This window comes from Rhyacophila brunnea, unplaced genomic scaffold (genome assembly GCF_057557595.1).
Source record: "Rhyacophila brunnea isolate RB1 unplaced genomic scaffold, BYU_Rbru_1.0 scaffold_20, whole genome shotgun sequence".
Taxonomy (NCBI): Eukaryota; Metazoa; Arthropoda; class Insecta; order Trichoptera; family Rhyacophilidae; genus Rhyacophila; species Rhyacophila brunnea.
Window position 1 is genome coordinate 28506987 of NW_028232860.1, and position 12757 is coordinate 28519743.

General features: G+C 32.7%; 1 protein-coding gene across 2 annotated transcripts in view; it reads right to left on the bottom strand.

Annotated features, from left to right (window-relative positions):
- Calx (sodium/calcium exchanger 3) overlaps window positions 1-12757 on the bottom strand; it is a 492034-nt gene that overhangs the window by 66149 nt on the left and 413128 nt on the right. The window contains exon 4 of one of the 2 annotated variants that reach the window (XM_085948135.1): window positions 10727-10863. In XM_085948135.1, coding sequence (XP_085804261.1) covers window positions 10727-10863 — 137 coding nt within the window. Of the gene's footprint in view, window positions 1-10726; window positions 10873-12757 lie in introns of both variants that reach the window. The other variant, XM_085948134.1, reaches the window with a different exon arrangement.

A 12757-nucleotide genomic window follows, 5' to 3' on the forward strand; every position in this document is an offset into this window, starting at 1 on the left:
CTCTGTTTTGAAGACGGTGGCTGAGGTCAGTCGTCACTTAACTGATAAAACAGGTAAGTACCGTTCAAGTGAGTACCTGGGACAGCGAATGAGTATATAAATCTAAAGAGGTAATGCAGTCGCTGTTTTAGGTACTCTTGAGGTACCCAGGGTACTGGAGGAGATATTTTATACACATACTTGGACAAACTTATTACATTAATAATTTTATAAATATTAGTTTATATTTTATATATTTATTTATATATTTATATATTTTTTGTTTTATAATGTTTTAAATTTTTTGGTTTAAATTATATACATATTTAAATCGTTTAATTTTACACAGTTTCTCACTTATTTTGTTTTACTCTCGATGTAATTCTGCGTGTAATATAATAATATGTAGGTATCTAACTATATGTTTACAAGAAAATAATTATACCGAATACCAAAATTAAATATTTAAAAAAAATGTAATACACCTATTTTGTTTTCAACTACATACTTGTGTAGGTACTTATATGTTCGTTTTTTAAAACAAAACAAATTCAGATGTATTTTATTTAATGTGATCCTTGCTTGAATGCGTATATAGTTGCCGACCCTATGTGCCAGGTTATAATATCGTGGGTTCCAGGTTCGATTCCTGGATCTGCACAATATATTGTTTTTTAATTTGTGTTTGGAGTATGGACATAAGTGGCAAACATCAATTTAAAAAGAAGATAGTTGCAATATTGTCAGCGACAAACGAAGCGACAATTATCAAGATTATTACGAGGGAGCGGTTGATAACCCGATCACTGGCCCCAGATGAGAAACACTGCCTTAGTTTAATAGGGAAATATTCACCGTCTTTCAAAAGCCCCTAAAACGGTTCTTGAACATTTTTGAGTTAGATATGTATTTGGATGGATATTTTTGTTACCTATATGATGGCCAAAGATTGAACTTAAAAAAACGCAAAAACCGTCAATACGTATGATTAAAAATTAGGGTAAATTTCAACGCCCGTTAAAATGGTTGAGTGTGCTTTTCAAATACCTCTAAAATGGACTGTAACGAATGTAACGAATTAAAAAATAAATACATAAAGTTCACAGATTTTTTCTCATTTTTCTCAACTACCGAAAATCGTTTTTCTCAGAACTACCTAAAATCGTTTTAGGGGCTTTTGAAACTAAGTACATCAATTTATTGACTCCAAGGATAGATTCATAAACTCATTATTTACTCGCTATTGACCATAATGTTAAAGAAAATTAATAATCCATTATAAATTATTAATCGTGTATTTTGATAAAACACTTTGATATATTACAATAATTAATAAGATACGACGTGCCGTAGGTAAAGGTCGAAAAATAAGAAGAAGGCCGAGTATCCTTGATACTTAAGATAGGTAATATAACAGTGGTGGCGAACCTATGGCACGCTATTGTTTTATTTTGAAGAGAGAAAAAATATTCACAATAAAAATGACAGATTGCATTGTATAAAAAATAGCAGTCATAAAAAATTAGTACCTAAATAAACCATATTTCGTTTTATTAGAAATATGCGGCGATAGGGCGGCAGTATTCACTTAACATTAGATAATCAATAATACACAAACAGTGCATTGGACTTTGCAATTTACTTAAATTTGGTGAAATTCCAACATTCGCGGACTGTATCATCCATTTTCGTTTTTGAATATAATATAATATTATGATGGTTTAATATATATTTGTAGCCATGTCAGTGTAGCATTACAGGTGTGATACACTATTGTGATACATGTTTTATTATCAAAACAAATCGAAGTTGCGATGGGCAGTTGTCAGCAGATTTCTCAATCATAACCTAGCTCAGCAATGACTATTATGATTTATTATATTGCAACCTAGATAAATAATGACTCTTATAATGTATTGCATATTTAATTGTATATATAGCTAAGGAAGATAATACAAACAATCAATCCTCAATTGTCACTTGTTAATAGTCACTCGATCTCAGTAACTCCACCACCGTCACTCCGTCATTCGCTCTTAGTATTACAATTAACAATAGTTTGGCAGTCATCTTTACCGGAACGTGGCTCGGTCTGAGCGTAGCTCATCCAGATTACTCTGTACTGTTATCTTTACTCCAACAATAATTATCTAGACAATAAACTATACTACGCTACCGCAGTTTTAATCAACCTACATCACCTGCTATTATCCACCCCCTACATATAATTATAAAGATCATTCGAGTAAATGAATTCGATCATTATAGATCATCATATCATGGAGCATTCTTTCTAACAAGAAATATAAATCAATTTATATTAGGGTGTTCTCACGTATTTACTTTGAAATTAGTATTTACGATCTGGAAGATTTCCGTTGAAAAATAACATGAAAATATATTCATAGAGATTAAACTAAAAAATATATATACAATTTGTTATTAGTTTATAACACAATAAAGTAATATTATGTATAATAATTAATAATAAAACTCCATCAAAAAGTTTTAATGGAATATTGATCAAAATTAATGTTTTGTATTTCTTTTTTTTAATGTTTCATTTTATATAATGTTTTTATACCAGTAATTGATGGAAAACATGTTGTCTCGTAGGATATAATTAAATTTGTAAAAGTGTTTTTAAGTTGACCATTGTTTTTGAAAGACAAATTAAAAACACAGAATCTCTTGATTATGTATTTTTAATGTCTCTTCACAAACACATTTCTAAAAAAATTAACTTGTTTGTTAATATTAACTAAAAAAAATACATTTATCACCGAGCGGTAATTTTTCAAAGAGTGAGCGAAAGCTTCGTTATTGTGTAAAGCTTTATTTTCGAAAAAAAAATGACGGCGAGAAAAGCAGAAAAATATTGTGATAAATGAATAATCAGTTTAGTTTAACAAACCAGCTATTAAACGAATTTCCTCTGAAATTTCGATTAATCATATTTCGAACATTTTTTGACATTTGACTGTTCTGGAATAAAAAATATTTTTCATGGAAATAGAGAACACTTAGAGTTCAAACAAATACTTGAATTTCATAAATTATAACTAATTCAATTTTTAATCTAAAAAATATACATATTGTAAAAGAGTTTGGAGTATTTTTCCCATAAAGAGGATCGTATTTCGGATGATATGTAGAGTCTGTCTTCTATAAGCTGGCGTGCCGATTTTTTTCCGTTTCGGTACATGTTCAAACACGCGCGTTAACATGATATTAGAGCGGAATGCACAATCTAAGATTTCGATCGTAAGGATAAGTCGCCGAAAAGCATGACTTAACTATAGACAATCCTGAGTATAGAGTTAAGGAATCCTTAACCATAAACTACTTTTGTTATGAACACGCCCCCTTCTGTATTACCATTTACCACTGACAGCTGCTGTCAAGATAAATTCGCATGTCTATAAAACAGTCCATACACTCAAATTTATTTAACAATGTATCTCAATATGGATATTGATAGTGTTAATTCGTTTGGCATGTACTTGGAGAATATTATTTTACTTTTATACGCCAGCCCGCAGAAATACAAACTGCCAGGTGAAGAATGACAATTGACGCTAGTGCTACCATGTTAAAAAAATATCTTGCGGTGCCTGTGGAATCACGTATAATGACTTACAACGGAAACATAAGAGTATTATAATTAAATATTAATATGTATTTATAGTTAATGCATTTATAAAATGCAGTTGTCATATTTTTGTCATCGTTTAACAATTATAAAATAATTTACCTAAACTATAGGAAAGAGAGTTTTTATATATGGTATTATTTTCAATAGAAATGATCTTAACTAAGGACATTGTTTCTGCATAGTGTTTTCTGCTAAGGAAATTTTAGTAATGACAAATGTTTCTGCATTCCGCTCTTACTCCCTACTTCAGTTATAGTTTGTCAATTTATGGCTAAAGTCTTATGTTGTAGCCTAACTACTGGGAAATGCCAATAGAAATGGTCTATTTCAAAAAAATACTACCTTATTCTTAGGTCAATAATTATTATAAAATAATCATTATTCGTAGGATGTTTTATTAATTACATTTGAATGGTCAAAGATATAGCTTATAATTAGTATCTTTAGAATTATCTTCAAATATGGTAATCTTGCCCATTTTTTGAATAATAAAATGCTTAATTTTTGGCAAATTTGGGATCACAGAGATTATAAATATATTTTTTTATCGTAAATATTTCACTATAATAATGTCAACATAAATTTCGCTAATAGTTTTCTAAATGGGTTTAAAAATTAATAAATCCAAAAAATCTTAACACCACTGTACATGGATGTACTGAAATATGACTATATTCTAAAACATTAGATCGAGATGTGTAAAAGAATACTATTTTATGTAATAAAAATACTTTATGCAGTCATCAAATGTTTAAAATAAATATAAAGTATAATAAGGCTTCAAATTATATAAATAGATTATCTACAACGTTTAAGGAATGTTCAGGCTAATGCTTTGAAAATACCATAAAATCTCCATTTTGACCTTCGTTAGGCATGTGGGCCCTTAGGCTTTTGGATATGGAACCGCATCTCAGATTAAAATTAACAGCCAGGGAACCAAATTATGATGATCTGTCGTCTCAATATAAACAATTTCATCCTTCTCATTGATTATATATAATGTATGCTTTTATTTATATTTAATTATGAATGAATTTTATTTTTCGTTTATTATTATTTTGTTTATGTATGAAAAAATAAATATGTTTTGATTGTTATTAAAGTATATGCCTTTTTTTAACGAGGGGTACTCAGTGTTACGATAATTATAGAAGGGGTACACATATGTCGAAAGTTTGGGAAACACTGGGATAGGAGCATTTGGTGCTGCGCCGATTGGTTAAATCCGCCTCTGATTGCATTGTATACAAAGCTTATAATATATCTACTCTATAACGTCATTACACGTTTTATCGTGTTTGTTAGATTGAAATAATTACCTTTTAGTTCGTAGAAATGTTTTAATAACTGGAAACATTCTCTCACGCTATTTAAATTCCGGAGCTTTAAAACAGAGAAATTAATACATACATAAGAATGCCACGTAATGTTGACTTCATAATATCATACAAGTATTAAAAGAATTCGTAAATAATGATGAAAAGTATTTCACTATATTATTGAAATTTAATGGAGGGGTAGGTTTGAGTGATTATTACTATTTTAATATATATAAACAAACGTGCAGAATACATTATTTTTTAATCATTTACTAATTCTGCGGGTCTATTCTATACACAAGGCGACTATCGACCGCTAAAGTGATGGTAGTAAAACCACAAGTTTCTCTAGATTGTCCGGTCCGCACCGAACAATATGTCGAAAAAACTGCAGAATACCTCTCAGACATATTGTCGAGAGCCATCTGCAATCTCCGGATGATTGTTATTACTACTACAATGGAATATTATAATACATATTTCTTTGTGTTTATTAATATTTTATAAAAGACAAGTCAAGCCTAATTATTTAAAATATATAAGTATGCCATAGTCGATGATTGATCGACCATGGTGGTACTATGAAAATAAAAGCGGAAAATGCTGGGCTGCAAATAAACCACTCAAAAACTAAGTATAATATGGTATGCACATGTGATCAGGTACCGCTGCAGAATAAAGACATAGGACAGCATGCATATGAAGGGGGGTGGACAAGTTCACGTATCTCGGATCCAGCCTAAATACCCAAAATAAGACAGCAGAGGAGATAAAAATCCGCCTTATCTCCGGAAATAAATGCTGGCATGCCTGCAAGCGACTGGTGGGGTCGAAAATTCTAGGCCAAATAAGTAAACTTCTAATATATAAAATAATTATAAGGCCAGTAGTCACTTATGGCTGTGAGACTTGGTGCTTAACTCAAACCGAGGAAAATAAATTAGCTGTTTTCGAGCGCAAAATACTCCGAAAAATCTTTGGACCCACGTTGGAAAATGGGACCCAAAGACTACGATGGGCGGGACATGTGGAGAGAATGCCTGAAGTTAGAGCGCCAAGGATCATGACAAAGTGGCTACCACAACGGAAAAGACCCAGAGGCCGACCAAGAAGGAGGTGGGCTGACGCCGTAAAAGAGGACTGGCTTCATATATGAAGACTCGGTAACTGGAGAAGTGTGGCGAAAGACCGGAGTGGGTGGAGAGCGGTTGTGGAGGAGGCCAAATATCACCCCAGAATGTAACGCCGTGGAAGAAGAAGAAGAAGAAGGATGCCATAGTATAATACCAAAATAATACGGTCATCGGTTTCCGATAGCTACAATATCTTACGGCTAACTGTGACACAGTCAACTGCATACGTACACATTTCCAGACACGAGGTATTGGACATGTCGTATTCCCAAATATATCGGCTCATGTTTTATAAATATATTTATAAAAATATATACAAGCATATAAAAGTTCCTACGGTTTCCTTATAGTCTGAGTGAGGCACATTCCTGATTAATGATTGTATATTTTTTCAATGAGAGTTACCTCCTGCGAGACCTGTAAACCAATATTTCACCCGTGAAAAGGTTGCCACATGACATGTTTCTTTTAGAAGCACGGTATCTTAATATTATCCGTAGAAAATTTCCTTATCGTCCACCTGTGCGGGCTGAAATTTACACACAATAAGATACACACGATACTAAAGAAGAATATTCTCAAATATATTAAATAATAATTTCCAAAAATATTACTTTATATGTAGGACATTATTCGGCCAAAAAGGTAATAAACCTATACACTAATATACCTATATTATATTATTATTTATTAAATATATAAACAAAATATTAATACTGTCGACCGATGGTACTTGATGGAATTTGAATTTAAATTCTAATGAATTAAAGTTTTGTACTATTCCATTTGAGTCGTCTTTGGCGACCCGGGTTTCGCCTTTCGGCATCTTGTACACTCACCAAAAGGCAAATAAACACTGACCACGAATACTAGTAACGCTAACTTATCGATGGTCTAGCATTGACACCTCGTATCTGACATACAATATTTTTGATAGGGGGTAGTTAAAATGTTATACAAAAACTATTAAAAAACAAATTACGCTTACTGCAAAAATAATTTAATTATTTTTAATATAACGGCATTTTTATTTTTATTCAATATAATTTAATAGTTTTTGTATAACATTTTAACTACCCCCTCCTATCAAAAATATTGAATGCAGATACGAGGTGTCAATGTTATAGCATCGTTATATAACCAATCAATACAATAAAGTAAGTAAAAACATCATTACCTACCTATAAAGTCAAGGTGCACAATAAAAAATAACAAACGAATTATGAATAGTTGAACTTTTAGTAAAAAATCTCCTATCTTATTAATAATAATACACCTGATAAGCATATTATAATAAATCTTCAAAACCTAATAATAGATCATTAGTACTTATGAACAATAAAAAATACTGCACTCAAGAGGTGTAAAATCGTCCATTCTAGGAACAATGGTAACGTATTGGAAATTAATGGAGTTAAAAATGGAAACCTAATACATAGAACACTTCTTCATCAGTTACCACAAAATTTTCGAAGCTACCACTATATTTTAGATAATAATATTATATTCTGTCAGTGCTACCAAAAAAATGTAATTATTATTTTCATGCTTTTTAAGATGTTATTAACCTCTCCCTTACGATCATAAAAAAATCCGTCCGTTCCGGTGATGTCACCATCAGTTACCGTACGAAGTTTACAACATTGCAGTAGGTAAGAGGTAAATGCCTATTTTGGCGATATACACAATTCCAATAAGGTTTTTTCGTCATCATTTGCCATTTATTTTATCTATGATCGATGAAACTATCAAAAAGATACTGTATAATCAATCATACGAGTATTTCCATACAATCGTAGTCCGGTCACAAGAACTACTAAAATTTGACGGCTATGTATCAATTATACCTATGTATTTACTGGATAATGACATCGATTTTGAAAATAATAACATTTTAATTACATGTAATATTGACGATTATAGGAATAGTTAAAATATGAATATGACAAAGTGCATATTAACTGAAATATTTGCAACCAAAGGGGCAACGTCACATAAAGTAACATTACAGTAACGGCTGGGTTAAACAAGCATAATTTATCCAAATTATTGTAACAATTATAATACCTCAATACATAAATATGATAAACTATTGTCGATAGCCGCCTTGTATATAGAATAGACCCACAGGTATCAAAATTTTTTCTTTCGATATGACAACCTTACCTGTACACACCTGATTAACACCGATAAGAAATTTACTTATTATTTATGTATTTATATTTCATAATATTTTGCTCTGAATTATCCTGTGTTAGAATGTATAATAATATTATATATTATACAACTGTGATGACGGTTATACGTGTAGGCCTGAAGCAATAGTCGATGTCTTATTTCCGATAAGTCAAATTTGAAAAAGGTTGACAGTGTTTGATTTATAAAACTGGCTGTTTCTAGACAGTGGATTATTTTAAAATCATATCATCGTATAAGTGACGCAAATGATTAAAAGATAAATGGGTTGGCTGTTGGGGGCCTTACAGTAAATTAGCTAGAGCTTTCGCCACTTCCGGCAAATTAATCTCGCGGGAATATACTTAACTACGCTTCCGGTGTTTTTTTTTTTACATTGACTGCCTTATTAGTCTATATTTGACTGTAATGTTAACGACAACTGCACCATAACATAGCGTGAAAAAATATTATTTTTCTATGACTACTGTATACTCTCTAACAGTGATTCCGAACCTTAGTTTTGATACATTTTAAACAAGCCCTCTGCATGAGCCGATTTTAGTGAGTAATGTTTGACCAAGTGCATAGCCAACAAGCCAGAATATAATTTATAAAAACATCGCTTGTAAAATTATAACATTGGAATAAATATTCGATATCTGGCAACACTGCGACACGCACACTGTCACACATATTTTCCAATAACCTAGGAAAGGGTCGCGAAGGAAGCGTGAAGGGGGCGAGGCAAGTGCGTGAAAAAATTCGTCATGTTTTGAAGGACAAACACTTGCAATAGCTCTATCTATATTTTTCTATAATCTAAGATTTTAAAAGAATTTCATGGAACTACAACCTCTTAGCCGACATAATATTGCTATTTTATTAGATAGAGATACCTATACAGTCAAAATACTAGTTTTAGTATCAAATATTATTATGTAAATTCTAACTAATATATTTAAGGATTACTGTGTGTGTGTTGCCTTCTGAACGTAAACATACATGGGTAATATTTGAAATGCTGTAGACACCATGCCATAAACACACGTAGTCTCGATAGAGTTACGCAAAATTATTTTTGGGGCGGTCATGTCCAATATACTGATTATTATGACGGAACATTCACTAAAATGCTTTATAATTATTGCAGAATAATAAAAAACAGATGAAATTAAAGATAATTAAATTATAAATGAGATCATACATTGGGTTTTACTTAAAATGACACCAATAAATAAAATAGGTAATTTAGTAAGTTAACTGATATGTCGATTATGGTATTATATTTTTAGATTAGGGGTCCATGTTTCACAAGAATATGTCAGCACTGGTATCGTAGAAGACAGACTGGAGACAAACAATACGTGATGTGATAGAGTTCGCTAAGCAGATGAAATGGCAATGGACTGGCATGTCACGCGGCGAGTAGAACACTATTGGACAAATGCCATCATACGGTGATATCCAAGGGGCACTAAATGACAACAGGAATATCCTATAACTCGCTGGATATACACACTAATAAAGTTCGGTGGATGAACGTGGCAGTAAAGAAGTAATGACCGAGAAGTGTGGAAGGAGCTAGGGAGGCCCTCAACCACCAGTCGATATGATTATACAGGATGGGACGTGGGAACTTCCTTTTTTGAAAATGAAACAAAAGACTACAGGTTTCAATTTTTTAAATTCTTATTTTTAACCTGTCACACACCATTTAACATTTGATTTTACACCGTCAGGGAGATCAGCCGTCCGGGTAAGGCTTGTTCTAAAAAATCCATTGAAACCCTGGCTATTCTGGCTGTGGCCCTTGCTGAAACCACACATTGTCCAGTTCCATTTCTTTGAGACCAAGCAAAAAAAACTTCTGGATCATTGTCAAATAACGGTCTAAATTCACGGTTACAGCACAACCGTTTTCTTGAAAAAAATAAGGGCCGATGATCCCTACTCTTGAAATTGCACACCATACCGTGACACAAATGAAGAGGTCTCTCATAAAGTACCCTGGGATTTGTTTCACTCCATTACCGCATATTCTGTTTGTTAACAAGGCCACTAAGGTGAAAATGTCCCTCGTCAGAGAAGAACACAAATACGTCGTTTGGTAAAGTGTCAACCAGCAGCTCACGTGATGTTTGTCGGGTTACATCATTACACTACAAACCTTAAATCCAGAGCCTCACATTGAGCCCTTCCTCTCCATTCTGTGACCCCCCACTAACTTCACCATACCGTTTTTAAAAAAGAAAGTTCCCCGCCCCACCCTGTATTTTAGCACATAATAATTCACCCATACATTCGCCTCAACCTTAATTAAACCACAAGGGCAGTATAAGGTCTAAAACAGTACAGATGCATTGCTAGTCAAATTATTCTTGATTGATGTGAAGAATTACCGACAGCGATTCAAAAAGAAAACAAAAGATAATAAGATTGTGATTAAAATTGTTATTTACCTTAAATTCTTTGCTCTCTTTAACCCGGAGCTGCGCCCTCATGACGTCACCAGCCTTCGGCTTGCCCAGCAGCGCCACTTTCTCTTCTTCCGTTCTCTTCTCGGGCTGTTTACTTTCAGCTATCGTCGCTAGGGTCGCTATTTCATCTGCGTAAAAAATACAACAATATTAATAATATACAATAATATGTAGTCTCAAAATCAGAAATGAGAAAGTTGCAATACTATAAATGGCCTCACACAAGGGGATGCTCTCGCATGCCTATTATCCAATGTCTCATTCGATAAAAATAGATACTTAGCTCTAAAAAAAAAATCAAGAATTCTGTATAGCTTCTGAGGTATGTAGATTAAATTGATCAGCGGGTCTATTCTATACATAAGGCTGCTTTCTGCCGCTACGACGGCTAACTAGGGTAGGTTTGTATCAAAGTATTAGCACTTAGTGTCGGGTGCCAATTCTGTGTGTGAACGGAAAAGTAACATATGCTTACAATCACTACTTCCAGGAAAACTAAAAGATTTAGAGTTTTGGATTAATTTGTATTGGAACTTTTATGATTCAGCTGCAGCGTCGTTTTAATTTTTAAGAAACCGAAGAATAGAATAATAAAATCCTCCCAGTTTGAAACATTCAAAGAAACTTTAAATAAGATAATATAAAGTGGGTGTTTGATAATACGATGACCTTCAAAGTATTCTAAAGTCAACAACAACGGTTGATTATACTAACCTAAAGCTATCGGTAACGATTGGCAAAGGTGTCAAAGCGAAACTATTTCTATAGACATTTTTTCATGTGTATAATAAAATTATAATTATTAGCAATAAAACATTCTTCTTCTTTCTACCATGTCCGATCCTAATAGGATCATATGGGCCTCCACAGAGTAGAGGTTTGTATTGACAAATTTTGTTTTTTACGAGAAATGGATGTCAGCCACTTGCTCAACCTATAAGGCCCATACCCTGACACACACAAATTGAAAAACAATATGTGTACTTGCCAGACCGAGGATTCGAACCTGGGACCCACGGCGTGATAGTCCAACGCTTAAGCCGCGCGGCGCGGCGTGTATAAAACATTATACACGCAAAATATCAATCCAACAAAATCGACAAATAAGCAATATCTTTAGCGAAATCAAACAACAAATATTTAGCCCTTAAACGAATAAATACATAATATTGTAATACATTCTCTTCCCGAGCGTGTACGTAAAAACGTCTCAACTAGAAATGCGTTGTTCATGTACGCCCGGTCGCACATCGAAAATCGTCTCGACTGGGATATGGTCATACATAGAACCCGGGTGCAATGTTGCAAGTCTCGACAGTGACGTCACGCGGCTAGCCGAAACGAATAAAAAAGCAGCTCCTACACATGCACCGATTCAAAATTTTGTAAATTACATGTGTTTAGTGAATGAAATCACACCGATAAAGTCGGTGTGTTGCAGTGGAGATGAATATGTGCGATTTCTGAAAGTGCTATTCCGGTAGTACATTTAATTTAATATTATTGTTTCCACTATCTAAATTTATCAGTATCCGGAGTATTTTTATTTTCAATTTGTGCAGATAGTTGAGGTTCTACTGTACGTCATGTTGGTAGTAATCTAATTATATAAACACGCACAGGAACTGGCCGTATATAGCCGGATAATGTTATGTATTATTTTCCCTTGAACGTTTCACTAATATAAATGCCTATATAAATATAATAATAATATGAATGCCGGTTGAGGCAATATATATTAATATAGATCTATAAATATGTTTGCGAGACGTTAACTATAATAAGTTCATATTGTAAAACTTAGAAGAGATAATATATTATTAATGATAATTCACGCTGTAAAAGACTGGTACTTTTGTTGTGAAAAGATTTAATTAATGTAGTTCTTTATTTCGTTATAAAATACGTATTTTTTTATTTTTTTATTGCCCAAAACGGATGTCTGTTTACATTAAAAGATTTTTTACATTTTCATTTGTTATTAAACACAAACAGGTAAGTTACTAGGTATAA